Source organism: Phaseolus vulgaris, chromosome 4 (assembly GCF_051622355.1).
Source record: "Phaseolus vulgaris cultivar YP4 chromosome 4, ASM5162235v1, whole genome shotgun sequence".
NCBI classification, from domain to species: Eukaryota; Viridiplantae; Streptophyta; class Magnoliopsida; order Fabales; family Fabaceae; genus Phaseolus; species Phaseolus vulgaris.
In genome coordinates, this window is record NC_143501.1 from 46,374,191 (window position 1) to 46,385,107 (window position 10,917).

The 10,917-nt window shown below is 34.9% G+C and overlaps 2 protein-coding genes across 2 annotated transcripts; one reads left to right on the forward strand and one right to left on the reverse strand.

Moving 5' to 3' along the window:
* The first annotated feature begins 1,851 nt into the window (after positions 1–1,851).
* Positions 1,852–4,319, forward strand: LOC137837848 (disease resistance protein Roq1). The gene is made up of 3 exons (XM_068647000.2): positions 1,852–2,519; positions 2,660–3,773; positions 3,943–4,319. Exons 1-3 carry the CDS (start codon positions 2,041–2,043, stop codon positions 4,129–4,131), a joined length of 1,782 nt encoding a protein of 593 aa, XP_068503101.1. The 5' UTR covers positions 1,852–2,040; the 3' UTR covers positions 4,132–4,319.
* A 1,921-nt stretch (positions 4,320–6,240) lies between these two features.
* Positions 6,241–10,198, reverse strand: LOC137837843 (disease resistance protein Roq1). Its single transcript, XM_090301066.1, is given in 6 exon segments — positions 6,241–6,850; positions 6,853–6,930; positions 6,933–7,263; positions 7,371–8,481; positions 8,638–9,269; positions 10,166–10,198. Coding segments are annotated over 6 exon segments (2,349 nt in total). The 3' UTR covers positions 6,241–6,686.
* Positions 10,199–10,917: the final 719 nt, after the last annotated feature.

The following is a 10,917-nucleotide window of genomic DNA, read 5'->3' on the forward strand; positions in this document are numbered from 1 at the left end:
GTTAGTAAATATTTAAAACATGAAATACTAATAATTGACAACTTATAATTGAACTTACTCATTAATATAAGGGCATAGATATATTTGTTTTCCCTCTTTAATCAAAGTGTTGATGATGTATGATTGAGTTTCAGCTTTCTTTGCTTTAATTGGATTAATGAAATAGGGATCCAAGAATCCATATACATCTTGATTCCCGTCATTAATAGAAACTCTAGACAAATACCTACAAGTTATTAGTTAAAACATAATCAATAATAATTTAATATAAAATAAATTGAAATATAGGTGAAAGATACTTACATCATAAAAAATTGAACGATGGTTATATTAAGCTCTAGGTTTCGAGCTGCAAATTATAACACATCTGACATATATATGTACAAGGGAATGTCAGTGTTTCTTCCAAATAAAGTATCATCCCACGAAACCTCTAGTGGGTTTGTACCGATAGGCTTAACAACTGATAATAAAGAAGCTATAGGATCATCAATGGTAACTGAAAGCTTCTTTTGTGGACTTGGTTTCTGACGAGGTTTCTACAAAATAAAGAACATTTGTTTTAAATTACATATAATACATAAATATAAATTAATATAATGAAATTAAATTCTTACCGGGGGTTTTGGAATAACTCGAATGAGGTTTCTACAAAATAAAGATCATTTGTATTAAATTAGATATTAGATATAATACATAAATATAAATTAATATAATTAAATTAAATTATTACCGGGAGTTCTGGAATAACTCGAATGAGGTGTTTGGGTCAGATTATGAATGTATGAACTATCTCAACCACAATAATTACCTCATCTGTCAGTAGAGGAACATGAGCATTAACAACTCGTACTTTGTCCACCGTCACCTTCACCACATTAGGGAGAGAGACACATTATGTAAGGTAATGACCCATTCAAAGACTTTTCCAATGGCCACCTGAGGAATGATGTCGTTCTCTAGAAGTAACTCACATTGACTTATTTGGCCAATGACATCCCCTGATGTTGTGGGAGCTGCACAACTCCCCTTTGAGCTCCTCAGAGTGGGAGCCACAAGCGCCTCAGCACAAAGCTGCTGCGATAGAAACTCCTGTCGCAACAACCGATTCTTCGTAAAACCGTCATATATCTTACACTGATAGAAGGCGGTTCCACCCAACAACAACCGTCTATTTGCCCAATAATTGGAATATAAACGGTTTTACGAGGAACCGTCGTCCATATCTTCGTTTTAATTTCAAAAATATCACCGCATTTTAATGGACATTGTTTGACAATGAAAGCAGTGTATATTAGTTGTCGTAAATGGACTTTTCTGCACTAGCATAAGAAAAACTAATAAACTCGTATGAAAAAAAAGCTTGAGACTTTGAATCATAATGATTGAGTTTCCTATGAAGCTTAGCATGATTGAGTTTCCTATGAAGCTTCCTATATGTTTATTTTTTCTATGTCTTGGTAGCACAAATATATATTAAACGGAAGAAGACATATACATTGTTTCCAATATTATTTAATTAAGAATTTAAAAGGAAAACAAAGAAATCAGGTTAATAAATAAGGGAAATCGAATATAAATGATTAATCCATATTCATATCGAAATCATATAATGTTATTTTGTTGTAATAAGAAAGAAAAAAAAAATAGTGTAAGATAAAATAAAAAGCCAATGCATATCTTGATCACTGCATTTATAATGATAAGTCATGGAAATTGCAAAGTTGAAAGAGAGGAAAAAAACTTAATTTTTTTTAAAACATAATAAATAAATTATATATATGATTTTGCTGTAATTATTATTATTATTATATATATATATATGTGGGTGCGTGTGTGATTTATAAAAATAGCACAAGATTAAGGAATGGTGAAGGTGTCTTTCTTGAAAACTCAGTCCTTGCAGGCTATGGTGAATGTGTTTGGATCGTTGACTCAGTAAGATGTGAATTCTTTTTTAAACTAAACTAGGCTCCACATTGTTACATCATAAATAATTGCATATTCATTGAATTGAAGTTTATAACTTTTGTTCTTCTTATGGCTGTAACATCACCTTCCCAAGCAATCTACGATGTGTTCCTCAATTTCAGAGGCCCAGACACACGTCAAGGTTTTACTGGGTATCTCCACAAAGCACTTCGTGACAGTGGAATCCACGTTTTCATTGATGATGAGGGCATTCAGAGTGGACAGATAATAACACCAACACTTAAGGAGGCAATTGAAAACTCCAGGATTGCCATCACTGTGCACTCTACAAACTATGCTTCTTCTTCCTTCTGTTTGGATGAACTTGCAACCATTCTTGACTGCTCCAAAAGGACTGGACTGTTGGTCTTGCCTGTCTTTTACAAGGTCTCTCCTTGTCATGTCAGACACCAGCATGGAAGTTATGGAGAAGCATTGCTTAGACTTGAGAAAAGGCTTCTTGAGGAAAGGCTCCACCATAACATGGAGAATTGGAAGATGGCTCTGACAGAAGTAGCTGACTGTTCTGGCTTTCATTTCGAAGATGGGTATCCCTCTTTACCAATCTTTGTAATTTTTGTTGGATTAAATTTCACTTGTCATTGGAGTTGAAAAGAAAATGTCTTTTTGTTGATAGATACAACACAATGCTTTTAGTTTGACTTGTTAAACTTTTTGTTTGAAGCAGAAAAGAATATGAGCACAAGCTCATTGAGAAGATTGTTGAGCGTGTCTTCAACTTGCTTAGCAATGGCGAAGAAAGATTGCATGTTGCGGATTACCCAGTAGGACTAGGGTCACAGGTGCTAGAAATAAGGAAGCTTTTGGATGTTGGATGTGATGATGGTGTCCGCATGATAGGGATCCATGGAATGGGCGGTGTAGGGAAATCAACACTTGCTCGCGCAGTTTATAATTTGATTAGTGATCAATTTGATGGTTCGTGCTTTCTTCAAAATGTAAGGGAAGAATCAAACAAACATGGGTTAAAACACCTTCAAAGCATCATTCTTTCACAGTTACTTGGAAGGAAGGAAACCAACTTAGCAAGTGAGCAACAAGGAATTTCAATAATAAAAAACAGGTTCAATCGAAAGAAAGTTCTCTTAATTCTTGATGATGTAGACCAGCACAAGCAGCTGCAGGGAACTGTTGGAAGTCCTGATTGGTTTGGTCCCGGCAGCAGAGTGATCATCACCACTCGCGACAAACAACTTCTAGCATTTCATGAGGTTAAAAGAACACATGAGGTGAAGGAATTGAATAAGAAAGATGCTCTTAAGTTGCTTAAGTTGAAAGCTTTTAAAACTGAGGAAGTTGATCCAAGTTACATGGAGGTATTGAATCAGGTAGTAACTTATGCTTCTGGTCTTCCATTGGCTTTGGAAGTAATAGGCTCCAACTTGTTTGGAAAAAGTGTACGAGAATGGGAATCTGCTATCAGACAATATAAGAGAATTCCTAATAATCAAATCCTAGAGATACTTAGAGTAAGCTTTGATGCTTTGGGAGAAGAAGAGAAGAGTGTTTTTCTTGACATTGCTTGTTGCTTCAAAGGGTATAAATTGTCAGAGGTTGAAGAGAAACTTCGTGCTCTTTATGATAACTGCATGAAATACCATATTGGGGTGTTAGTTGAAAACTCTCTCATAAAGATTACTCATGATGATAGAGTTACATTTCATGATTTGATTGAGGACATAGGTAAAAAAATTGACCGTCAGCAATCACCACCAGAGCCAGGGAAGCGCAGGAGATTATGGTTACAAGAAGATATAATTCAAGTTTTAAAGCACAACTCGGTGAGTGAGACACTGATGGATGGTTTGGTTTCTCATCCTTTTCTGTCTATTGTATTTTTGCATCACAGTTGTCTTTTTTCTTTACAATTTGTAAAATTTCTCTCAATAATTGAATTAATGCCTTACATATACTTGCATTGTGGTTGATTCATGCATTCTGCTATCACAGGGAACTAGTGAAATCAAAATTATCTGTCTGGATTTCCCCATATCCGACAACCAAGAAGTAGTAGAATGGGATGAAAACGCTTTCATGGTGATGAAAAGCCTTAAAATACTTATTGTTAGAAATGGTAACTTTTCCCCATATCCAAATTATCTACCTGAAAGTTTGAGTGTACTGGAATGGCGAGCATAGGTATTGGAGTATGATAGCTTATCCAAGGCAAGTTTTAACAATACATTTTACTAATCGAGTAAATTAATAAATTCACTGTAAGCTTATTGTTAGTGGTATTCAAAGTTCTCACTTTTTATACAGTAAAGTTTGTTCTCATTTTGTGAAGTCAAAAAATATTTTCATAGCATACAAAATATAGTTATAGAACTCACTTATTCATTAGATAGACAGCAACTTGTTGGTTTTTTGAAAGATTCATACTTTGTTTTCCCTCCTTTGAAACTGGATAAATGAAAAACGATTACCAGACTTACACTGAATCTTCTGGAGCAGTGTGAGCATATTTTTGGTTGACACATGCTTTGAAGTTCTGATAGTTATGGGAAAGGGAACTTTTCATATTTCAGTCAATAAACATTTACATCACCTTAAACTCTCTTTTCGCAGGTTCAACTGTTTCCTTCTAAGTGCTAGGATGATCAGGAAGGAGAAAGACTTAAACCAGTTCAATTTTGTAACTGTACTGTTTAGATTTTCCCATAACACTACTTTGGCTACTTTTAGCATTTTCATTTAGTATGTTTGAAAATTTTGTATAAGCAGAATGGTTACCATGATGCTTATTCACTCTTGAGTTGGGACACATAGTTTTGTGTTTACTTGTATGGCTATCTTTCTGATGAATGTCTTAGTATTGCATGTCAACTGGTTTAATTTAGATTTTAGATCTGGAATTCCAATTTAAATTGATTCCTATTTCAGTGCTTTATAATATGCATCACATTTGCTTTTACTTGCTTTTTTCTTAAATGCCAAAGGAAGATGATAGTTTTGTCCCCTGCAATGAGGAGTTGTTTCATATAAATTGTATTACTAAATTGGTTAATCTCATTTGTCTGAGGGATATATGTGTTATTTTGTATCACCTGTTCTATACAAAGCATGAAAAAATATTCGCAAGTAAAATCAATCTTAGGAACGAAGTTTACAACACAAATTGAAAGCTAAGAGGTGTTTATTACAAATCTGAAGACAATAAGCAAGCCAGATAAAAAGTGTGTTGGATCAAACATTTATCACTAGACAAAAACTCACTCTTTAAAAAAAGTCCCACCACACTAACCAGATGGGTAAACTACCACATTCGTTTAAGTAAAAGTAACTTACTAACATTACCAATTTTCCTGTTTCTTGAATAATCAAGTAAAATTAATTTACTAACATACTTCATAGATAAAACTTATAATAATACTTTCTTACATCTAATTCACAATCCACTGTCATACTGAAACACCAAATTGAATTCCAATATATATTGTTCAAGAGAAATATTAATCATGTGCCATAATTGATCACTCTGCTTCTGATACTTCTTTTCTCTTCTTCCATTTATACAGATCAAAATAATAAGTTCAAATAAAATGAGTTACTGTGATGAAGTATGAGATGGGATGATTTACCTTTGACACTTATTGTGCCACTTACAAACTTTAACTCCATCGAACATCACTCTATCATATAAAACTATACATCGTTTCTGTTGCCCAATTACCGTGTGTGAATCTTGCGAGTCCACAAACTTATTACTTTAGCTGCTAATGGTTTTGTGATTCCGTACTGCTGAGATGATTGTTCAATTTCTATTGCAAATGGATCAGTGAAATGAATATCCTCCCTGTTACTTTCCAGTTTAAATACACTGACTATGTCTCCTTTAAGGATTAAGATATGTAGCACCACTGAACACGACCGGACACTACAACACGTGTAATCTAAAAAATGTAGAACACGGGGACAAGATCTATATATTATATAAGTATGAATTATATAAATTGACAATCAAGATTTATGTGAAAAATTATGTTTGAGTTTTGTCTGGTGGCAGAAAGATGCTTCTCATGGCTCGTTCAAAAGGATTTGTTCCTTATTTTTATAATCATAATAAAAATTTATACAATAAATTTGAGTTTTAAAAGATTAATGTATTTTTTCTTTTTAAAATTGTGTTGGGACTGTGCTATAATTATTAAGTAATCTAAAAAATATTTGTTGAATTTGACACTTTACCGATACGTGTCGTACAAATGTTATACGCGTGCTAGTGTCCGACATGTACACACCACCAAGTCAATCAAAGGAAAATCCATTGCCATTAATGAAAACCATAGGTCACATCTAGCATCCTTACAAGTTGAAAAAAAAATGTATTACGAAGAACTGTGAAATTATTGTTGGATAGGTCTAAATCTTGAACATACCATGTGAAACCTATTGAAAAAAGAATCAACACAATTTGCATTCTTAAGGACAAAGCTATATACCATTGAAAATCCTCACTTTTTCATCACCAGCTTCCTTATCCATTGCTGCTGCCCACAGTCCATGAGAATGCTACTTGGTGACTCGACAATTCGACAACTAGACAGACATAGGTAAAGTCTTGAAATGAAAATGGAAATTCTTTTATGGGAGTGTACTGGAAATAAAGTTCCCTTATGTTTTCCATTTGTTTCTTATGTATATGGAGAGCTCTCAAGATATAACAGCATGAAAGTTGGAGGTTTCAAGAGAGATCAACTTATGAGTGAAAAATTCCTAAGCTTGGTGCAACCAAAATCACTCAATACTTCAAGCTTATATAGAAAACCATGTAATTCAAGTCTGACAAATTTCAAATGAAAGTTTCTCCACACTTGGTAACCAGATATGTTGAGTATCTGGGTTACAAATTTGCATTTGAAAAATTAAAAACCCTTAGATTCACCAACTTCTGCAAAGAAAACAAAATTTGAATGAATAATCTCATAATGATCAGATTATTAATTTACAAGATAAGGAAAATGCACTCATTAAACTTGCCTTCATTAAGTTTGTCAACTCAGTTGTGGAAATACTACTGCAGGGTAACTTGCATATGGCAAGTTCCTTTGGATGAAAATCAGATGGTAAACAATTTGAGGGATATCTCCACCATTCAAGCACTCTCAAATTATCTGGGAGATATTCTGGACCTTTGGAAAAGTTACCATTTCTAATAATGAGTGTTTTGAGGTTTTGCATATTCTGGAAGGCCTTTCCATCCCATTCTACTATTTCTTCTTGATCAAATATTGGGAAATCCAGACATATCATTTCAATTTTGCTAGTTCCCTGTTAATCAAAAGGCATGAACCAACCACAATACAAGCACAGCAACTATGACATGATAATATGATAATAAAAAAGGTTAAATCAAACCATTCATGAACTTCACTCACCCTGTTGTGTTTTAAAACTTCTCTTACATCTTCCAGTAACCATAATCTCCTACACTCACCTGGCTCTATCAGTGATTTCTGTCGGACAATATCTTTAGCCATATCCTCAATCAAGTCATGCAATGTAACTCTATTATAACAAGGTTTTGTACCATGACTAAGCTTTACTAGAGATTTTTCAACCAATGCATCAATGTAACACTTCATGTTCTGACCATAATGAGCTTGAAGTATATCTTCAACCTCTGCCAATTCATATCCTTTGAAGCAAGAAGCAATGTCAAGAAAAACACTCCTTTCTTTTTCCTCCAAAGAATCAAAGCTTGCTTTAAGTATCGCTTGGACTGGACTGTTAGGACATTTTTCAAATTGATGGATGACAGTTTTCCATTCTTCTACACTTTTTCCATACAAGTTGGAACCTATTACTTCCAAAGCTAACGGAATGCCAGAAGCAAATGTTACTGCATGATTCAAGAGCTCCTCATACCTTTGATCATAGTAATGCATTTTAAAAGCTTTCCATTTAAGCAATCCAAGAGCATCATTCTTATTTAATTTCTTCACCTCATAAGTTCTTTGAACATCATAGGAGGCTAGCAGTTGTTCATCTCGTGTTGTGATTACGATTCTGCTTCCAGGACCAAACCAATCAGCTCTTCCAACAACTGCCTGCAATTGCTCCTGTCTGTCAACATCATCTAGAATCAAGAGAACCTTCTTTTGCTGGAGCCTACGTTGTATCATTGAAGTTCCTTGTTGCACACTTGTTAACTTGATGTCCTTCTCTCCAAGTATTTTCGAAAGAAGGATGCTTTGGAGGTATTGTAAACCATGCTTGTTTGATTTTTCTCTCACATTTTCAACAAAACATGAACCATCAAACTTGTCAGCAATCAAATTATTATAAACTTCTTGAGCAAGTGTTGATTTCCCTACCCCGCCAACTCCATGAATCCCTATCATGTGGACACCACCATCACATCCAACATCCAAAAGTTCCATTACTTCTAGCACTTGTGACCCTAGTCCAACTGGGTAATGAGCAGGATTAATCTTTCTGGAGACCCAATCCACAATCTCCTCAATAAACTCATATTCAAATCTAGCCCTGTTTCAAAAAAAGTTTTGGTGAGTTTAAAGTTAAAGCCTTGTATTATGTCAAGGTTAAGAAAAAATTATTTTCTCTTCTAAATTTAACACCAAATCATAAATCCAAGTGAAGCTTAATCCAACAAAATTATAAAGTAAAGGCATGGTGGGGTACCCATGTTCGATATGAAATCTAAACAAGTTAGCTACTTGATGCAGAGCCATCTTCCATTTCATCAACTTTTTCATGTTATGCTTGAGCCTCTCCTCATGTTTAGTGAAGGCTTCTCCAAAACTTCCTTTCTGCAATTGCACCTGAGTAGGATCTACATAATAAAAGACTGGTAAAACCAGCAGTTTTTTTCTCTTAAGGTAGTGAAGGATGGTTGCAAGTTCATCTAAGCAACAGGTGGAAGAAGCATAGTTTACAGAAAGCACAGTGATAGCAATCCTGGACTCTTCAATTGCTTTCACAATTGTTGGTGTAATTTGCTCTCCTCTCTTAAGGTTTTCATCATCAATGAAAGTGTGGATTCCACTGTCATGAAGAGCTTTGTACAGATAGCCCGTAAAACCATAGCGTGTGTCTGAGCCTCTGAAGCTGAGGAACACATCGTAGCTGAATGCTTCTGAACATGACTCCAGTCCAACTGAGTCATACTGATTTTTAGCAGATTCCCATTCTTTTTCAAAACAATGGAAGGCAAAGAAGCATAAGTTACAAAATGATTCAATTTCTAATCTAATAGGAACTGACAAAAGATCTAGAAGACAGATATGAGTTCCAAATAAAGTCAAGTCAACAAACTAGTTTAAAAAAAGTTCTCTTTCTTTAATCTCCATAACTATAAAATTATTACTTCAGTTCAGCTCCATCACCTCAGTGTTCATCCTAACAACTAACAAGAAAACTTGGTATCCATGCTTATATTATAAATTAGTACATTGACTAGTGCATAGGTTATGCTTATACTACATATCATGCTGTAGTAGTCTCTTAAAAGTTTTATCAACAAAATTGATTCTTAAAATTAAAAAATCAGTTCTTAAAATTAGAATATCATAGTACATTATGGTGTCAAAACTTTAAGAAATTATAATTGTTAGATCATTAAAAAACTACTTAGCCATTTTTAACGTGTGTGTATATATAGAGTGATGCATGGTTTTGGAAATGTATATATACTTTTAATATAATAAATACTATTTTTATTTCTTAGGTAAATTCTTTCAACAATAAACTTATTAATATTTAAGTAAAAGATTACAACAGCATCAACATGTGTGTGTATGGTGATAGATGATGACAGTAATAACAAAGTTGAGAGGTGCAATTCAGTAAAATCTACAATAGCATTGCAATTTTGACCTTCTATGGTCAAATCTTAATTCACTCCTACAATAAATTCCTTTTTATTGACACCCCAAATGAGAGGGTTGAAAAAGTCCCAAGCTTCAAAGCTCCCACATAAAGTAGGTTAGGGTGAAGACTAAAGTAGGTTGTCCACTAAAATACTTAATTAAATTTTATATTTTCAGAATTGTATACGAGTCATTAAAATATTTAAATTGATCCCTAAATATCTCACATTAATTATATATTGGTTTTTCATTAATTTTTATTAGTTGAAACTTAATTGGAAGGTTAGGGCCAACTCAACTTGGGTTCGTCACGAGTCGACATTGTCTGACTTGGGTCTAACCTTGGTTGATCCTGTCTCCACCTGACTTAACATGGCTCAATCTAAACATGACCTGAATGACCAGACCTGACTTGGTTTAAGGGAGTCTGACTTAACTTGACCCAATATGGACCCGAGTAAACTTGGCTTGATGTGACCTAAATCGACTCAGCCTAAAAAAGGCCCGACAAGACTTGTCTCAAGTTGCGTCTAACTTGGCTTGACCTGACTTGACATTACCTAACATGAGCATAACTTGAATCAACTCAATGTGGGCCTAAATCTACTTGACTTGATAACTCGACTCGACTTGGTCATCCATGGTTGAACCTAATGCGGCCCAACTTGACTATGCCTAACGTGTCTCAAATCGACTTAGCTCGATGTGGGTTGACTCACCTCTGTGCAATGTGGACCCGAATAAACTCGACCAAACCTTGGCCAGATTTGACTCCGCACATTATCTCCTAACTTGACTTGGCCCAACACGACTCAACCCGACATGGGTTTGACTTTACTTGGCCTGATAAGGGTCCAACTTAACTCGACTTGACCTCACTCAATTCGGCCCTAGATGTGCCAAACATGACTCTACCTGAGGTGGACCCGACTTAACTTAGCATGATGCGGAACCAACTCGACTCGACATAACATGGGTCTGACTTGACTTAACCCGACCTCACTTAATTCGATCCTAGGTGGGCCAGACGTGACTCTACCCGAGGTGGACCCGACTTAACTTGACCTTATGCGGGGCCAACTCAACCCAACAT